Source organism: Peromyscus maniculatus, chromosome 4, assembly GCF_049852395.1.
Source record: "Peromyscus maniculatus bairdii isolate BWxNUB_F1_BW_parent chromosome 4, HU_Pman_BW_mat_3.1, whole genome shotgun sequence".
Classification (NCBI taxonomy): domain Eukaryota; kingdom Metazoa; phylum Chordata; class Mammalia; order Rodentia; family Cricetidae; genus Peromyscus; species Peromyscus maniculatus.
Window position 1 is genome coordinate 67346292 of NC_134855.1, and position 20104 is coordinate 67366395.

Here is a 20104-nt window from a genome sequence, read left to right on the forward strand (position 1 = left end):
AGAGAGAGAGAAGAGAAAGAAAGAAAGAAAGAAAGAAAGAAAGAAAGAAAGAAAGAAAGAAAGAAAGAAAGAAAAGAAAAGAAGAAAAGAAAGGAGGGAGGGAGGGAGGAAAGAGAGAAAGGAAGGCAGGGAGGGAGGGAGGGAGGAAAGGAGGAAAGAGAGAGAGAGAGAGAGAGAGAGAGAGAGAGAGAGAGAGAGAGAAGACCTTATTCCCGGCATGGAAGCTCATGCCTGTAAACTCAGCCATTAGGAGTCTGAAGCAGGAGGACTGCTACAAGTTCAAGTCCAGCCTGGGCTAAATGAAGCCCTGTCTCAAAATCAAACATACCACACAAAACACTGACAGCCGGGGTACTGCTCAGCAGCAGAGCATGTGCTTAGCAAGGCCTTGGCCAAGGTCCAATCCCAACACTAAATTACAGTAATTAATAATTCTCCATGAAGTAATATCAATTCTCATTCCTCAGGCACACAATTTTTTAATTTAGCATGTGTTTTCCAACTCATCTCTATTTATGGAAATATGAGCCTTTATTCCTAGAAGAGATCTTTATCTGTGATAGAAATAGCAGGAGGGATCCAGGCCACACAAGAAGAGAGAGGGCTTCTGGGACTCCTCTGGGGATAAGTCTGAAATTCTGCTTTTAGTGTCAAAAACCAAGTTTGCAAATCAGAGATTGAGGAGCTGGTTGCTTAGAGACGGGACAGGCAGGCTTTCCAGGTGCAGCACTGACGCCGGCAGAGCCGTGTGGTCTCGGCTACCTCACTCCAGGCCCACAGAGTCTGCTGCACTAATCCAGTCCTATCCACTCACTGACTCCAGCAGAGATTCAATCATAGACAATAAGATGAGCTCACAAAGGAACATAATAGCTTTTTTTTTTTTTTTTTTTTTTTTTTTTTTGGTTTTTCGAGACAGGGTTTCTCTGTGTAGCTTTGCGCCTTTCCTGGGACTCACTTGGTAGCCCAGGCTGGCCTCGAACTCACAGAGATCCGCCTCCTGGCTCTGCCTCCCGAGTGCTGGGATTAAAGGCGTGCGCCACCACCGCCCGGCTTAGCTTTTTTTTTTTTTTTTCAAGTTTTTTTTAAACCTCCTCTCTAAAAGCTAAAAATACAGAACATTTTCTAAGGATGAAGAGGTTAACATTTAGGAAGAGTGCTTTTTAAAAGACAACGGATTTTAAGATACCCCCTACCACAATAAAAATTAATTTATATTTTTCTCAAAAGATACTTACCCTTCCCTGTTCCACACATTTGGTCAACATAACAATGGCATATACATTTTTCTCCCAAACCATACGCCAAAAATCTTTCAAAGTGTTGGGTAAAGGTCCTTGTGTGGCAATGAAATCTCTCTTGGAATGGTAGCCCTAGAAATAGAAAGCTCAGTCATCATCAAAGACACAGAAAGAAACACTCCGATTGAGAGGAGACCTCGGGCTGAGAACAGCCATCACTTACAGGCATATAGTTGGCATTGATGTAGTCGTCCGTCGAATGGGTCTGGACTGAGAGTTTGACTCGAGAAATATCATCTGCGGCATTAAAAGAAAGAAAGATCCTCATTCTAAGGCGGGTTTCAGGAAAGCTGCACACAGGATTTTAGAAGAACTAACTGGCAGCCCTTGGCTGACACCCTGCTTCACACTTCATCCTCACAGCCTCATCTGAACCCTGTGGGTTCTGTGACTGTGGTACAGAGAAGCTCAGTGACAGTCTGAGGAGAACTAGGATTTGAACCTAGGCAGCCTGGTAGCCAGCTTGTGTTCTCAGCACCTTCTCAGACAAAACAAGTCTTTACCTCCCGAATCCCGGGGTGTCTGCTTCAAACAGGACAGGTGCTAAGCAACCATATTCACACCTCAAAACCATCTCACAAACGTTCAAGATAAAGACATCGAGAGTTTCAGAGATCAAATGACACTTCCAAGTCCTTCTATTTGGGGAAACAACAGACAGGATTTGAACCCAGCGCCTATTCTGCTACAGCAGAAAGAACACCCAAATTAACCTTTTCCCGCTGCCTTAAAAAGTTGTTAAGGGCTAGTGAGATGGCTCAGGCATTAGAGGTGCCTGCTGCCAAGGCTGATGACCTGCCTTTGACCCCCACGGCCCACATGATGGAGGGAGAGATCTGACTCCCACAGGTTGTTCTCTGACCGCCACACACCATGTGCCATGGCACATTCACACCCGTACATATAGACAATCGATAAATTAAAGAAGGATGGATGGGTAGACAGACAGAAAGATAGACAGACAGACAGATGGTTAAACTTCTAAATCTGGAGTTGTAGAGATGGCTCTGTCAATAAAGCGCTTGCCACACGAACATGAGGACCTGAGTTCAAAACCCTAGTACCCACAATGCACACCTACAATCCCTGCACTGGAGAGGAAGAAGCAGGCCCCTTGGGGCTCCATGGCCAGCTAACCTAATTGAATCAGAAAGACCCAGGATCAATAACGACCTTTGTCTCAAAAATGGATGGGTGGGGAGAATCTGGGAGGAGATGAAGAAGGAGAAGTGTGATCAGAATATATTGTATAAAAAAAGTATTTCCAATTTAAAAAAAAAAAGGCAGAGAGCAACTGAGGAAGACAACCCAACATCAACCTCTGGCCTCTACGTACACACACACACACACACACACACACACACACACACCTCTAAATTTAAGATTAACTGAATGCATAAAACTACTATGAATGGAAGAATCTAAAATATCAATTTCACATATTTTCTAAATATCACTCTCATTTTGAAAGCATACACACAAATGTGCCCAATGCCAGAAGTGAAAATAACTAAGAAATTCCAAATGTCAGGATAAGTCATGGGTGCTGGTACCAAGGACATGTCCCTGTCCCCACCTGAACCCACTGCCTCACTCTCCCTGAGACAGAGCAGCACAGCAACAGTAAACCCAGGAGTGATGTGTCTCCAGTGAAAGCCTTCTCAACAGAAATAACACCCAGACATCAAATCAGATCAGAAGCTCTCCAAGGAGGATGTAGAGTAAGGGGAACACTCCTCCACTGCTGGTGGGAATGCAAACTTGTACAACCACTTTGGAAATCAGTATGGTGGTTTATCAGAAAATTGGGAATCAATCTACCTCAAGACCCAGCTATACCACTCTTGGGCATATACTCAAAGAATGCTCAATCATACCAAAAGGACACCTGCTCATCTATGTTCATAGCAGCATTATTCCTAAAAGCCAGAACCTGGCAACAACCTGGATGACCCTCAACAGAAGAAAAGATAGAGAAAATGTGGTACATTTACACAATGGAGTATTACTCAGAGGTAAAAAACAGAGAGCCTTCATCAGTAACTGATGGAAGCAGATACAGAGATCCACAGCCAAGCACTGGGCCAAGCTCCAGGAGTCCAGCTGATGAAGGGAGGAGGGATCGTATGAGCAAGGGGGGTCAACCCATGACAGGGAACCCCACAGAGACAGCTGACCTGAGCAAATGGGAGCTCATGGACTCTAGACCAACAGTTAAGGAGCCTACAAGGAACCGACCTAGGCCCTCTGCATGTGGGTGACAGCTGTGTAGCTTGGTCTGTTTGTGGGCCCCCTAGCAGTGGGATCAGTACATTTCCCTGGAACATGAGCTGGCTTTTTGGAACCTATTCCCCATACAGGGATGCCTCACCCAGCCTTGATGCAGTGGGAGGAACTTGGTCCTGCCTCAACATGGTATGGCATGCTTTGTTGACTCCCATGGGAGTTCTGCCCCTTTCTAAATGGAGGAGGAGTGGATGGGGGTATAGATGGGAAGTGGGGGGAGAGAATGGGAAAAGAGGGGGAAGGGGAAACTGTAGTTGGTATGTAAAATAAATGAAAAAAATTTAAAGGACAAAAAAAAAGAAGAAGAAGAAGCAGCTCTCTAAGAGCAGGCCAGAGGTCTGGGTCTCCGAGGGGCAGAGGCAGAGCAGCTCCCCCAGCATAGTTCCAAAGGCACTTCTCTCTGATCAGGGCCAAGACCCACTGACAAGTAAAAGGGGAAAGAAACAGAAAAAAAAAAAACCCATGACTTAAAAAACACGGAGTTTAAAATACAAGTTTATTGAAAAGCACAGCTTCAAAAATAAAAGATGAAGTCATTAAATGGTGCAAAAGTCGCCCCCAAAACCAAGCACCTTCAGAACATCAGAGCAGGGCTGAGAACCACTGACACTCCTCTCTGGGCCCTAATTCCCACACCAACCGACTTCCCACAGTCCAGTTCACATTACTGACCTTCCTCTTATTTGAGCTTGCTCTCGCCTTGTTGGGCAAGTGCTGCTCGGGTTTCATTTCTTTTACTGTGATAAGCACTTTAACTAAGAAAGGAAGGGTTTACATGGCCTACAATCCCAGATCACATCCATCTTGAGAAGTCAAGGCAGGAACTTAAAGTAGCATGTCCACAGGCAAGAGCAGAGAGAGAACAAACAATGGACCTTGGCTTGCTTCTACCAATTAACAATCACAATAACCTCCCAGAGACATCTCATGGGCCAACCTGACCTCGACAATTCCTCACTAAGACTCTTCTTCCCAAGCGATTCTAGGTTGAGTCAAAACCAACCAGCACCAAGTATGGACATTGGCAATTCTCCAAGGCAGGAAAGGACTTCAGTGTGACTGTCATTTAGCTGTGGAACATGCCCATCCATTCAAAGATCTGGGCAAGGAGAGAGTGGGACCCTGGACCTGTTTCTCCCACTGCCCCTTTCATCCAGAACAACACAGACTAGAATAAGAATTGCTACCGTGAATAGGTCACCTAACACGGTGGCTCATTTTCTGTATCTGTGAAATGAATATTCTACCTGCTACTCTACAAGCCGAGGCTGTAAGGATTAAATTAAATCTAGTAACTCTTCATAGAGTACTTGGCTTATACTAGGTACATGGTTGTAGAAGTATCTGGTGCCGAAAGAGTGAGACAACAAGTGGGTATCACTGACTCCCCACTTCTCTACTGTTCAACAAGTGATGGCCAGTGCCAAACAAAGGAAAGACAGGGAAGGAATCACTCACAAGGCAGGACATTGTTATAGCGATTCTTCCCTCTGTTCTCAGCTACTTCGGCTGTATATTTAGGTAGACTTATTCCAATCAGCTTCAGATCCTGAAAACAAAATAAGTGAGCTGTATATTTAATCAGGCACAGGGGAGAACAAAGCAGGAATGCAGAGGCAGAACAGACTAACTACTGCTAACTGGGAAGAGATGCTGAGCCTCGAACCTCCAATATCTATGAGTAGGCTTTTCTAGGATATGGCCATGGAAGACACCATCGAGTCAAAATGAGGTCACACTGGAACAGGGTGGGTCCTTAACCTAATAAAGGTAATGTTATAATATGAGTACAGAGACAGAGACACATGGGAAGAAACATCTCTTGGTGGCAATGGTAGTGGATGGCAAAGATGGAAGCCATGCTTCCCTCAAACCAAGGGACAATGGGCCTCCCAGAAACTGATAGAAGCAGAGACGGATCTCCCCTAAAGGCTAAGGGGGAGCAGACCCTGCTGACACTGTGGTTTTGAACCTCTTGCCTCTTGAACAGTGAGACAGTACATTTGCCTTTAGCCACCCAGTTTATGGTCCTTTGATGGGGCAGCACTTAAGAAACTAAACTAGAGGAAAAAACAAATGGAAAAGGAGGGGTCTTGCCTTCTAGAGGCTGGATAGTCAGAAGTCACTGGCCTGCAAGGCAGAGGAAGGCACACGGACCAGAGATGGGACAGTGTAGGGACAAATGCAACACAGAGACTGGGTCCTCCTGTGGGATCTGAGGAATCGGGAGGAGGTGGTGTCAGCATTGAGGACGGACTGTGATGGAGCTGTGGGCAGGGTTCAAGGGGTGCAAAAGTAGACTCTGCAATAGGGCACCGTGTGGGGAACAAGCAGGCATGCACCTTCTGAGTGCGGACAGTTCCTCGGCTAGTTTGGGGGACAGAAAAGTAGCAGAGCCTGGAAGGCAAGAGACTAGCAAAGAAACGCCTAACCCAGGGCCAGCTTCGACCCCACAGCTGTCAAGCCCCAGACCTCCAAATGGCCCATCTGGCTTCTTTGTTGCTCATACAATGACCCTAGTTAATGGTCCCCTAGGGTCAACCCCCCATTTCTGTCTCTCTCTGGACAATCTTCAGGTATCCACAAGACGAAACATATATTCATTCCATCAGAAGTAAAGGTCTCTGTGAGCTTCCTAGCCAACAGCAGAGTGCCTCAGAGGAACAGGTACAATCTTCTCTCCCCTTTAGGCTGTCTCTCACCCAAAGGTTTACCATGATACAAAACAGTTTACGACCACGTGCCTCGTATTCCTCTGCAAACCCACAGTTGGAGTCAGCTTGCTGTTTCTTAAAGTAGGCCTCAAAATTCTCCACTCGGATTAACTTGGACCTAGGAAAACAAAACAACGTGTTGGGTTTTGTTTTGTTTTTTTTTATTTTTGCTTATTTTTCATTCAATTAACTCAGAAAAAAAATGAAAGATATAAAAATGAAGTTACTCACTTTTTTGGTCTTCATCATAGAAAGGAAAAAGGAAAGACATTAATCAATCAGAAAGATGTGCTCATTTTAGACGTAAGCATCAACTCAAAAGAACAGACACAGTGAGGGGTGTGGACTGCAGATTAATGTAAAGTTATTTAAAAAACAACTGAAAAAATGCAAATCAGAAAAGCAGCCTCATCCTACAACTGCCCATATTTGTGACTTGAAATAACTGTTTTTCCCTCGGTTCCTGAATAATCCAATCACTTTTGTAAAATGTGACAATTACCCGGGGGCGGGGGGACCTGTGGAGAAAGCTCAGTGGGTCAGACAGCTTTCCACTCGAGCCTGAGGACTCAAATCCCAATCCTCAGCACCCACATATACAGGTGTGGCCACAGGCACCTGCAACCCCAGTGCTGGATCGGGGTAGAGACAGGACGACGGGGGCTTGCTGGCTGCCAGCATAGCTCTGAATTTAGGTAGAAACCCTGTCTCAAGGGAACACAGGGAGCAGAGTCACCCCCTTCTGGCCTCTGAGCACTCCTGGGGATCACACCTGCACACACAGGTACACGAAACACACACAGAGAACACTACTTATTAGTAAAACCGAAGAGCTCGTGGGGAAACAAAAATAAAGAGAACTTCAGGAGGACAGTAAAACTAAGACTCCTTGCAGAAACCAGCAAGAACTTCCAGATGCTTGTGGCCAATCTGTCAATCAGGGGAAATGTCAGCTATTTCTATCAAAAATTGCTTTGGCTAGTCACTGAACAGACTGGGGACTGAGAATCTTAAAATAAGTTTGTAACTCAGACTTACTTAATTTGAGAAAACGACACTTCATTGTTCTTGGCATCTTTCCTATTTTGAAAGGGGGAAAAGGAGCGTTAGACAAAGACCTTCACCCTGCTCTGCCACTGTTCACATAGCCCCAGGCACCTTCTTCCCAGGCAGTGGCTCTGGTAAAACACTACAGTGCTCACCAGTGCCCCACCAACGTGAACCCGCTCACCAGAGCCCCACCAACATGAACCTGCTCACTAATACTCAGCCTGACAGGCCAAGCAGGAAATTTGCAACTTTTAGGAATTTCCGTGTGTGTGTGTGTGTGTGTGTGTGTGTGTGTGTGTGTGTGTGTGGTGTGTTAGTGTGTTACAGTCTCTTACTGTAAACGCCACTGTGTAAACTAATGCAAAGGGGGAGGAGCCCTGAAAGAGTCAGATCCAATACTGCCACTGCAAGCACCTGCATGGTTGGCTCAGCTCCCCTCGGTGCTGAGACAAACCGCAAATGGGCAGCATGTACCAAAATAGGGGGGAAGCAAACCACTGACCCGGTAACTGTCCTGCTTACAACTTAGCCTAGGGAAATAATCGTGAGCGTGCCCAAAAGGCTAGGTACAAAGTAGTCAAAAGGAACTCAAGCATCCAGTGAAATGGTTAAAGAAATGACGGTAGATACCGGTAGCTATGTAAAATGATGCTGGAATGAAGCCCCCACCAGGTCTTACGTGAACAAACAGGGCAGACATGAATGTGTCTAACAGGACTCGACCAGGGTGAGCGTCATAATCACATGGAAATGGTAAGGGCAGACTTGCTGTAATTACGGGTTACCGAATTTCTTGGCTTTTCTTGTGGGTATTTTTTTTGCCACCAAGGGTTTGAATTTGGGGTTTGGTGGTAGCTTACTTGTTGTTTTATGACAGGTCCCACTGTGTGGCTCTGACTAACTCTTCCCACCAGCTTCCTGCTAGGCCCTGGCTCCCTGTGCCCTATTAACTTGACTCCTGAACATTCCGGGTTTTGCACTAGGTTCTGATTCTTTTTTAGTTAAGTATAAAAGATTTAGTTCATATGCAGAGAAGCAGCAGTATCTGACTTATTTAGGGGAAATTATCTTTCAACTACTGTTTTCTTGTTAAAACAGGCTTGAGTGGCACATGCCTATAATCTCAGGCCGAAGGATGAGGAATTCAAGGTCATCCTCAGCTACATTTGAAATAGCCTAAGCTACATTTGAAATAGCCTAAGGATTCTTTAAACTAACTCGCATGTTTGCTGGCCCACGGGCCCAAAAATGACTCTTAGAAAGCAAAGGACTCTGTCTTTAAAAAAAAGGGAGGGGGTGGGGTGGAGGTGAGGAGGATGTCGAGAAAACCAAATATCAGGTGGGAATATCCAGCTAGGAGCATCTGGCAGTGAGTGAATTCCAGCTAATACACAGGCTTCCCACTGTCAGGCAAGGGAAAGGACAAAGACCAAGTTTAAGTTCCTCTCTGGTGCTTCCCACACTGATGCTGCATCCCTAGAGGGGCTTTTAAGACCTGCAGAGCCTTGAGAAGGCCATGAAGTAGAAAGCACCCACTAGCTTTTCACTAACTCCATCACAGGGTGGTGGGAGAAAGCAAATGAGTAACAAGACATGGGGTGAGACACTGGTCAGCACGCACTCCTCAGCTCCTTAAGCCGAGCACTCGTTCCCATACCACAGAGGAGGACGGTAAGGCTAAGCCACCTCCAACAGCTGGCAAGAGTAGAACCTAAGTTCGAACTTGGCCAACTCTACAATCATAGGAAACTCTTAACACATTCATAGCATCCTGGCTTCAAAGCAGCATCCTGCACAGGGCTGTAGGTCTCCTGTGGTGGCTGGGGTGAGGTGCGGAATCAAGTCACCCAGCTGGAGTCAGAGAGGAAATAAGTCTGGCCAGATGACGAGAGTGAAGAACATGGGTGCTCTTTCAACTCTTCCTTCTGATTTTACAAATGGATGCAACTCCTTACAATAAAAGGTTTCCTCAAACAGTAACACACGATGATGACGTAAGCAGTGTTACCTTTTCTTTCTCCAGAAGACGAAGCCTCCCACAGCCACAATGGCCAAGGCACCAAAGATACATCCAAACACGGCTCCACAGATGACACCTGAGGAAGGTCCCAACAAGAAGCATTTCGGTTGTGTTCAGGAAGGACGATGTGCTACGTCAACAACCAGCCGGGACCCACGCAGGATTCAGGGAGAAAGGGCATGTGGGGCACACAGGGGAGAAGGAAGGATCTTTGGACAACAGCTTTCAAGGGCTGGTGTCTTCACCCTGAGCCCACCGTCAGCAGGATGGTCCTGAGAACATCACAGACCTTGGCTAGGTCTCAGTTCAGTTGAGAATTTAGTGAACTGGGAGAACAAGATCAGTGGTTTTTCCCACCACCTATGAGCAGAAGCTCTTACACACCACACACATAGCAGGGAAACCCCTCTCTTTTTATGGGCTATTTAAGGGGAGGAGTAGGGACTCCCTGAATTTTGCTTCTAGGTTATCTGTTCTATTCAAGAGTTATGAATAACAAATGAACAGACCAGTCAGCCACTGTGTCTCCATCCTAGAGGAGGAAAGGAATCCTCACCTTGGGTCCCTGAAATTCCCATTTATCTAACTCTGTGATACTAGGTAGGAGGAGCACTTCACAAGGAGTCTGAGGCTAGAATTCCAGGCTTTGCATTTAAGCCACTGTGTGACACTGGACCTCAGAAGTCTTATTTCTACACACAGATTGGATAAGACAACTTTGTGGCATCTTCTAATGTCAACATTCAAGGACTCTTTAAACTAAGTCGCATGTTTGCTGGCACACGGGCCCAAAAATGACTCTTAGAAAGCAAAGGACTAAGTAATCTGCAGATGAGAAGTGTGAGTAGTTTGAGAGAAATGGGGAGCAGCTCTTTCGAACACACCAGAGTGGGGAGCTAGGCTTGGATATGTCAGTTTCTGAGAGGAGAAAACCAGGCACCTCTACCCTCCAAGGTGCCTGCAAGAGGTGCATGGACAGCAGGCTTCTGCAGACATGAGGTGGAAAACCCACTGCATTGATGTTTGTTTCCCTCTACCTGGATCCTGAGGCAAGACCACGGCCTTCGAGTAAGGACTGAAAGACACATAGCTCTCGTCCCCATTGATGAGCCCATCCTTCCGACGGTTATAGGTAATATTGGTGAAGCCAGCCACACACACCCTATGGGAGAAACGAAGGAGAAAATAAGGTAACTGGGGTGTATCTATCACCTTAGTACGCAGAACCTTAAATTCATGAGGCTCAGCATCCAGCTGCAAAGACCCTTATTACCGGTAGGAGCCCAGCGGCTCCAGCCTCCCGTTGTAATAGGCGAAGGTGGTGGATTGGTTCCCCACATCAATTTCATATTTCAAGACTTCAGACAAGCCCAGCGAGCGTCCCTTCTCTTCTATTTTGATGAGGTATGTCACATAAGTATCTGAGGCCCCATTTTTAAAATCTTCATATGTGTACTTCAAATCATCTGCAGAAGGCTCGCCAGCTAAGAAAGAAACACAGAGGCCAATCATGGGTGACAGCAGAACAACACAGTGTCATAAAATAGCTCAGTAACCACACAGGTGCTGAGCGGCGGCGGCGGCGGCGATGCCAGGAGCCACTGTCTGGTCCAGCAGCTCCGAGAGCAGGTGACTCCTTAGAACTCAGCTTATACCACCTCATCCCTTCATCCTGAGTCTCCCCCGAAAGCTTATGATCCCTGTTCTCAAGCAAGAAAAACAAAGGTGCAGAGTGCTAGCAGAAACCTGCCCAATGCCACACTGCACGCGCTGTGAAGCTGGATTCCTACCCTCATCTCCTGGTCCAAGAACTCTGTCTTTCCTGTGTCAGGCTGGTGCTGACTGGCCTGGTCACCATGCAACAGAATCTTTTTCACTTAGCATGGCTCTGAGTTTGGAATTGGTTGAAAACAAATTCAGTGACAAAGGGCTTAGACTCAAAATTTTAAAAGTCAGAGAGAAAGAAAGAGATCTGCACATTTTGTTTATGTTGGTTCATCAGAGTGCAGGTACTATGTGTGAGCTAGTTTTATGCATGTGTGTCCATATGTGTGTGGAAGCCAGAGGACATCTTCAGGAATCATTCCTCGGGTACCTCCTACCTTTTTGGAGTCAGGGTTTCTCTCTAGCCTGGAACTTCACCAAGCCAATTAGCTTGGCTGGCCTGGGAGCTCAGAGATCCTCCAGTCTCTGCCTCCCCAGCACCAGGATCACAAGGGCATGTCACAACACCCTTTCTTTAATGTAGGTTCTAAGGACAGAACTCAGGGCCTGTGCAAGGAAAGTACTTTACCAAGTGAGCTCTCTCTTCCCAGCCCTGATTTGGGTAAAACACTCCCACGCAGCCATCAGAGACCTCTCAAATCATTCCCTTCCAACTGGCACAGAAAAGCCATTCCAATTCCCCTCAACTCTCACCCAGTGGATGCCCTTCAGAGTCCCACTAGTAAGTGCCATCTTTTTGTGCTTGCTTTCAAGAACAAGTCATCCCAAGTTAGCTAGGTATAGCCTATGGGCCACCACCTGTGTGTAAACAGCTGTGTGGATGGGCACCCCCTCCCCATCCCTCGCGTATTTTCCATCCATGTTTTCACACCACCACACAAGGTGCTGGAGAGCTGGGCAGACTGTGTGGCCAGGAAAGCTTAAGTTACATGCTACCTGATTGTTTAGAGCATCAAGCAAACACCTGCTTCCCTGTGAGTGCCAAAGCACAGTGCCATGTAGAGAGGCGTGTACTTAAGTCGCTGGTGTGCCTCACGGCATCACACACAGTGGTGGTTCAAATGAGAACGGCCCCCAGAGGCTCATAGATCTCAATACCTGGTCCCCAGCTGGTGGAACTGTTTGGGAAGGATCAGGAGATACAGCTTTGTCAGAGGAGGTGTATCGTTAGGGGTAGGCTTTGAGGTTTCAAGTGTGAGACCCAGTGTGTGCCATCATATCTATCTATCTCTCTCTCTATCTCTATCTCTCTCTCTCTCTCTCTCTCTCTCTCTCTCTCTCTCTCTCTCATACACATACACACACACACACACACACACACACACACACACACACACACACACACACTTCCCAGTTTTGGATCAAGATGTGAGCTCTCCGATGCTCCTGCCACTGTGCCTTTACTCTGCCATCATGGACTCTAACCCTTGGAAACTGTAAACCTGTTAAACACTTCCTTTTATAAGTTGCTTTGATCATGGTGTCTTACCACAACAAAAAAGTAACCAGGATAGTTCCAGTCACACGAGTTAACCCATGCCACCCCTCCTTACCTTCCCTGGCGGTGAGAACGACAGCATAGGCTTTGATAGGTCCATGGCTGGCTTCAAAACCACTGAACTTAACCTTCACTGAATTGTGACTGACAGATGTAATATTGGGGGATCCATCCGGAGGAGGTGGGTCTAAAACAACACAAAACAGAAGAGTCACCCAACATTTAAAACCAAAGAAGGTGAGAAACCACCAGGCAGAGAATGTGCTCGGATGCTCTCTATAAGACCTGCCCCGGCCCAGGAAGATCTACCCATGCCCAAGCAGACCTGCCCCTGTATGGGAAGCTGTATGCAGAACTCACCCAGAACATATCTCAAAGTAAGAGGCAGGAAGGGAGTAAGTGCTGTGCAGAGACCTGGATCCTGAACAAGCCGGATGACAATGACTCCACAGATGTCCCCACATTTACCATCAGCTCTCCAGATGATGACAGTCAGAAAGGATCTCACACTTCCACCCCAACTACACTATCTAGCTTACCCACCACAACTCCAGAATCCGGCTCCTTCTCACTCCTCCTTCTGAATTCTAAACTGACCCCGCCCCCACAGCCCACCGGAAACAAACAACAAACACAGCGGAGACTTTACACCCCAACTCTCCTCCCCTCCAACACCTCCCAACCCAGGGACGACGTAACTTGAATTTGTGTTAAGTTCATACATGTATAAATATTCATCTACAAAAGGAAATCACCAACTGAAAAATGAGAATTGCTGCATAAAATGATGTGTGGTCATATCTGCTCAGCTTATTTTTTCCCTTTTTCTGTTTATTTTCATGTATCTCAGGCTTCTTTGAACTCCCTATAATTGCGAGGATGACCTCAAACTTTTGAGCTTCCTGCCTCCACCTTGCATGTGTTGGGAAGGCAATCACACGCACTTTGTGTAGTGTCGGAGACTGAACTCAAGCTTCATGCATGCTAAGCAAGTGCTCTACCAACTGAGCTACAGCCCCAACCCAGAGATACCCAGTTCTGATGCGCTCCTATGCTCTACGCCAAGTACTATCCTCAGCCCAAGAAGCACAGGCTCAGCCCTGGTCTCTGTTCTTGAGCAGTTTATACACAAAGGACACCATGAAAAGAGGAGCTACAGAGGGGGAGATGAAATGTTCGCTGTTCTATGTTCTACAAAGCCAAAGTGCTGTGCTATGGAGCAGGGTACCCCGTTGTGTGCCACACAACTTTAGGGAGTCCCACGCATGGGGCTTTCCCTGAGACTGTATAGCAAACACCTGAGCAGCCATGCGTGTGGTCTTCACTATTTAATGTGCAGTACAGCAGTCCTGCTTAGTGGCTAAGTACTGTTTCTCCTTTTTACAACTGAGCCTCTTAGCAAGGATAATTAGCTTTTCTAAAGATCACATGACTGGTAAATGGGTCAAATGGAACTCAAACCAGGATCCACCTATCTACTCTGAGCCTCTCTCTGTCTATAAAACACTTCAACCACTTTCCAAGTCAGGTCCCTCGAGTAAGAGGTCCTTTTAAAACAACCACTAATTCTTTAGAAATTGGAAGAAATACTATTGTGCCCTGAATAATACTTATCTAAAAGTCAAAAAACACAAGGGGAGATATAACACCACCACCGCACTGGTTGAACTAAAACACAAGTTTGGCAAGACAGCGGAGCAATGGACAGACAAAACAAAGTCAATTCTTCCCAAGCAGGGGGCGCAGGAAGAAGGGGGGAGAGAGAAGGAATGGATATGAAGGGTTGGCTGAGGAGAGCCCTGCACAGTATGTGGTCTTTTCTTCCCCTAAAGCAACTCAGGCTCCTGTCAATAGGTCCCAGGGAAGTAAGTCCTGACTAAGCTGTTGCTTTTTAAGTCTTCTTCTGTAAGCATGGGGGTCACAGTGGTATGGGCTGGCTACATCTGAGAGAAAAAGAGAGTCCTTATTGTGAAGCGATCCATCTCATGTGGAATATTTACAAATGCACATAAATCAATGGTCAAATCAGGTCTCAGAGTCATCCTTCCAAGAACAGCTTAGAAGGAAGGAGGGGACGTAAACGTGCTGACAAGTGTCCAGCAGGACATGAGTTTCACCCTACTGTCCAGACTTAGTATATATAACAGTGTCTACTAAAAATGCCTTTCTTAACTGCAATAAGGGGGAAAGGCAAGAGAAGGAAAAGACAGGAAATGAAACATGGCTATTCTGCAAGGCCACAGAACACAGAACTGCTCAGGATGGGAAGCACACATCTCTCTGACTCGGCAGTCTCAGGCTGGATTTCTGCAGGGTGAGGTAAGCGGTCTGCTGACAAAGATCAGTAAAGGGAATGGAAACACCCTAAAAGGATTCTAGGGCTACACTTGCATGCTGCTGGCCCCGCTGTTCCAGGGGTAGCCAGCTCCCTGCCCCAGAGCCCACCTGTGATGCCAGTGGTGCAGGTATTCTGGGCGGGGGGTGCCATCTTTCCACACGACAAGGTGACAAGGCTGATGTTGTACGAGGTAGAAAATTTCAAATATGTGATTTCTGTCCTGCGTTCTGTGTCACCGTCTGAAGAGCAGTTTTCCAGGTGTGTCGCATTGTGCCAACTGTCACTCTGGACCCCGAGCTCAAAGCCTGAATTCATGCCAGGGGGGCAGTCCCACTTCAGGACCAGAATTGGCTCCTTGGGGACAAGCTCACAGTGGAAGAAGGCCACTGGTGCAGGTTCTGCAAAGCAAAGCACAGGGCAAGGTGAGGCTCACAGGAAGCAGAGGACCTGGCCCGGCACCATCAGGAGACAGCCTGGATATGCACAGGTTGAGTGAACTAAGTGATACCAGACCATGTGACCTTGGGTCAGTTGCCTTATTGCCCTGGGGTTCAGCGCTGCTTGTCTAAGGATGAAATGGAACGTGAGTGTCAGTCACCAAGCAATATTCTTGGAAGAGGGGCCGGAGAAACGGCTTAGCAGGTAGAGTGCTTGCTGCTCTTCTAGAGGACCCAAGTTCAGTTCCCAGCTCCTGCTCCATCCATCCCAGACATACATGCTCATGTGGGTTTTTCTCTTGCTTTAGGCTTCAATTTCAACAGGCGTCCCAGCAGGCACCGCTCAAATCACAAAGTAAGCAAGTAGACCAGGTGGGATGCAGTCTAACTGAGCAAGGGTCACTTAAAGCCAACAGAGATTTTTAACCACATCACATGATCTTCATCAGAGCCCAAGCACTGAGCTCTGATGACTCCTGTCCCCTCACTGTCTAGCTCGGGCACATCCCCTCCCACCACCCTGGCCTCCACTGAATCCTCCAGCACTGTGTTCTCTCCAGCCTCAGGCCTCTGCACTGGCTGCTTCTCTGCTCGTAATGCAGGGGTCAAAACCCTGTGAGATTCATGTGGCTGGCCCTTTACCCTCCTAGGATCTTTGCTCAGTCACCATTTAACCTTTTCACGGGGCATCCTCACCTGACACCCTAGATAAGAACACTAGGGGCTGGAGAGATGGCTCCAAGGTTAAGAGCACTGACTGCTCTTCCAGTTCAGTTCTGAGTTCAATTCCCAACAACCACATAGTGGCTCACAGCCATCTGTAATGAGATATGGCGCCCTCTTCTGGCCTGCAGTCATACATGCTGTATACATAATAAATAAATCTCTTTAAAAAAAAAAAAAAACAGCCGGGCGGTGGTGGCGCACGCCTTTAATCCCAGCACTCGGGAGGCAGAGCCAGGTGGATCTCTGTGAGTTCGAGGCCAGCCTGGGCTACCAAGTGAGTTCCAGGAAAGGCGCAAAGCTACACAGAGAAACCCTGTCTCGAAAAACCAAAAACAACAACAAAAAAAAACAAAACACCATTTCCCCCTTCCTTAGTTCTTTTCTCTTCCCTCTCCTTAGCCAGAATCATCACCTAACTACCTGCTCACTTTTATTTTTTATCTGTTTCATTCACCAGGATAAAAGTTCTAGAAATCCAGGGACCTTTCTAACATAGCAAATGTTCAATCAACACATGCTAAATGAAGCAATGGCAGCAGCATCGACGTGCTACTGATAGCTGCCGGCTGTCTTGCAGTGCTCCATGTCCATGGCTGCCCACTGCAGGCACAGGAGCCTACAGGCTGGGCAAGGCTTCCTGAATGTGAGTATCACAGAGAGAGGAACAGGGACCCCCCAGGAACATGGGACTACTCACCCATACAGAACGACTTCCAGCCAGGCACCAGTGACCATGTATCATTCCCAACTAGTGCAGAGATCTCCACTGTGTAAGAAGAGCCAGGGATTAAGCCAGGGAGCCTCAAAAAAGTGATTCCAGCATCTGTGATGTTGGTTACACTGCTGCCGTCTTCAGCCTTCACGGTAAGGTGGTAGGAATACTTAGGAGAGGCTGCGTCCGAATTCTTCCACCGGATGGCTGCCACAGTGGTACTGGTGCTTACTTCAATGTCAGACACACTGCTGGGTCCTTGGTTTAAAACAAACAAACAAATAAAATGAACCACTTTGAATTGCAGGACTATTATATTTACTATATCCAAAAGCTGCCTGGCTTTCTTCAAGAAAGAAATAATATAATTAATATGTACTGTTTCAGAAGACGATTACCCAAAAAGACAGTCATAAAATTATACATATTAAATCTGAGAAGAATTTTAAATGCTCAGGCTTCTTCTAATATTTAAGTTTATCATGTATTTTCCAATATAGTATTTCACAGAGAGAGGGGAAAAGGGAGAGAGAGAGGGAAAGCGCTATAGTTTCCAAGCTCCTTTTGGAATCTGACTAATAAAGAAGGTATAAAGCATATGGTAAGCTAACGCCTCCCCCATCTATTCCATCTGAATGCTAGGGAAGCGTCTCTCTCACTGTCACAGGAAGAGATCCCCATCTGAGGGGATCTTCAGGGCTGGCAGGACAGCAACTCTCAAGGCTATGTTTCTGAGGAGTAAGTGGCAGGCACTACAACATTCTCCATTCTCATATGATGTTATTTTCTGCTTCCAGAGAACACTTCTGTGTTCACAAGGCTCCAGCCACGGTGTCCTCAAGAGCTCAGAGCCTTTGCTGAGGCAGATGTTTTTGAGTTCAGCAGCTCCCACATCAACGTGAAACCCGGAGCATAATCAGCCCTTGCTCCTGTACTTCCTCCATGTGAGAGGAGGAAGCAGCACTCCCTCGGCCCAGCCCCACGGCCCCCAAGACTCACGTGTGTACTGGGCAATGGAGCTGGAGTCACCCTGGACATGGCCCAGTTCTGGAGAGATTGTGACATTATATAAGGTGCCTGGGGTGAGGCCCTTTAATGTGATCCATTTCTGAGAAGTGGTGGTCTTGTTGGGGCCACGTTCAGGCTCTAGAACTACACGGTATTTATATCCAGGAGCACTGTCCGTATTCTCCCACTTCAGCTGCATTTCATTGGCGGTGACATTGACCACGCGGATGTCAATCACAGCACTGCGGTCTAGTCAGAGAAAAGGAAGGAAAGTATCTAATCAGGAGGATTCCAGGATTCATTTCAAAGCGTCCGTTAAAAGAACCAACTCTTTGTTAGCCAACTCTCCAATGAGGTTAGACATGGCGCACTAGAGCCAGCCTGGGCTAGAGTGAAACTCTACTTAAAAAGCAAAGCTGGGCTGGGGGGAAGGGGAGGGGGGCAGGAAGGGGGAGAACAAGGGAATCTGTGGCTGTTATGTAGAATTGAATAGTATTGTAAAATAAAAGAAAAAAATTGAAAGCAAAAAAAAAAAAGCAAAGCAAAACAAACAAAAGAGCCTCCAGTGAGTTCACAAAGGCCAAACCCATGAAGACCAGACCAGAAGAGCAGGCATTGGATCCCCTGAACTGGAGTTACAGGTGGCTGTGAGCATGCATGTGGGTGCTAGGAATCAAACCCAGGTACTCTGGGAGATCATTCAGTGCTCTTAATTGCCAGACATTTCTCCAGGCCTATACTCCATTTCTTACTCTAACCTAGGATGCTGATGCATTTAACCTGTGGCACTTTGTCAAGCTATGTGCTGAGAATAGGTACAGTTTATATACCTACATTGTATCTCAATAAAGAGTGTGTTTGAAGTTGAGTGTGATTGTACACCTACCATCCCAATAATATCTATGAAGCTCAGGCAGGAGGATTTTAAGTTCAAGGCCAGCCTGAGTTCCACAGCATGGCCCTGTCTAAATAAATAAGTTAAGTGTTGGTTTGCTTGCTTTTTATCATTCACTCAAAAGAACGTGCATTCACATGAGCCGCCCTGGCACATTAAAGAGGAAAATGAAGGAAGAGCTTCATTAAACCATAATATGATTACATGAGGAAACCTTTCTCTAAAAGCAGGAAGGCCATGCTAGCTATGGGGAGGATCATTATATACACAGAGCCAAAGGTTCAAATATAAAATCAAATTAGTTGTACAATTATGACAATGATGTAAACAAAAGGTATGGCCATGGGCACAGACAGGAGAGAAATTCAATCATATAAGAACAGTTAAGAGCTACATATGTTCCCTTCCCTTTTGCATGGTAAATAAACACAGCATACTATTTATCATTAGCCATCTGTCAATGTGCATTTTAGCAGTGCTAAACATATCCCTAGTATTGTATAAACATTACCATTATCACACTCAAAATGTTTTCATCATTTTTCAACGTAAAATCTGTACCTACTTCACATTACCTTCCCATTCCTTCTACCCGAGTTCTTCTCTGTCTCTGTGAACCCACCTACTCTGGGCACTTTGTATAAATGTAAGCATAAGTACTTGTCTTTTAGGAGTGTGGTGACACACACCTTTAACCCCAGCATGCGAGAAGCAGAGGCAGGAGGATCTCTGTAAGCTTAAAACAAGCTGTTCTATATAATACATTCCAGGCCAACTATGGTTACACAGTAAGACCCTGTCATTAAAAGTAATAATAAAATTATCTTTCTGTGTGTGACTTATTTCACTTTGTAAAACATCCTTTGTGTGACTTATTTCACTTCCAATATTTACAAGCTCCATCTCTGCTGCAGCATACATGAGGATCCACTCCTTAAGGCAGAATAATATTCTAGTGTGCAGAAACAAAGCCGTATTTTGTCTACTTGTGTGCCAATGAATCCTGGGCGGCTTCTGTCTTTGGGTTTCTGTGAATGAACACTGGTGTACAAAGTTCTTTTAATTCTTTCTGAGAGATACCAAAAAGTGGAACACTAGATCAGAAGATACTTGTTTCCCTCTCTCTAGGCAGCCTTTAATGCTGCTCCACTATGTCCGAGGAACGGTGACGGCTATTCAGCAATGGACAGGAACTCAAAGTATCTGGGACCATACTCCAACCCTACTCTTGCCACCTATTCCAAGGAACCTACCCCTAGGCCGCACACAAATGCAAGGCTGATTTCAAATTATCCCATAAAATAAATATTGCCAGACATGTTGGCACATGTCTAAGCAGAAGCAGGCTGATCTCTGTGAATTCAAAGCCAACCTGGTCCACAAAGCCAACAAGT

The 20104-nt window shown here is 46.3% G+C and overlaps 1 protein-coding gene across 1 annotated transcript in view; it reads right to left on the minus strand.

The window, feature by feature from the left end:
* The window catches only part of Ptprj (protein tyrosine phosphatase receptor type J), a 161670-nt gene that overhangs the window by 11191 nt on the left and 130375 nt on the right, over positions 1-20104 (minus strand). Inside the window, exons 8-19 of the mRNA XM_076569857.1 lie at positions 17807-18064; positions 16793-17065; positions 15040-15330; positions 12650-12781; positions 10645-10855; positions 10409-10533; positions 9360-9447; positions 7340-7381; positions 6332-6419; positions 5046-5136; positions 1465-1538; positions 1239-1373 (exon numbers count right to left, since the gene is read on the minus strand). Coding sequence (XP_076425972.1) covers positions 1239-1373; positions 1465-1538; positions 5046-5136; positions 6332-6419; positions 7340-7381; positions 9360-9447; positions 10409-10533; positions 10645-10855; positions 12650-12781; positions 15040-15330; positions 16793-17065; positions 17807-18064 — 1808 coding nt within the window. The remainder of the gene's footprint in view (positions 1-1238; positions 1374-1464; positions 1539-5045; positions 5137-6331; positions 6420-7339; positions 7382-9359; positions 9448-10408; positions 10534-10644; positions 10856-12649; positions 12782-15039; positions 15331-16792; positions 17066-17806; positions 18065-20104) is intronic.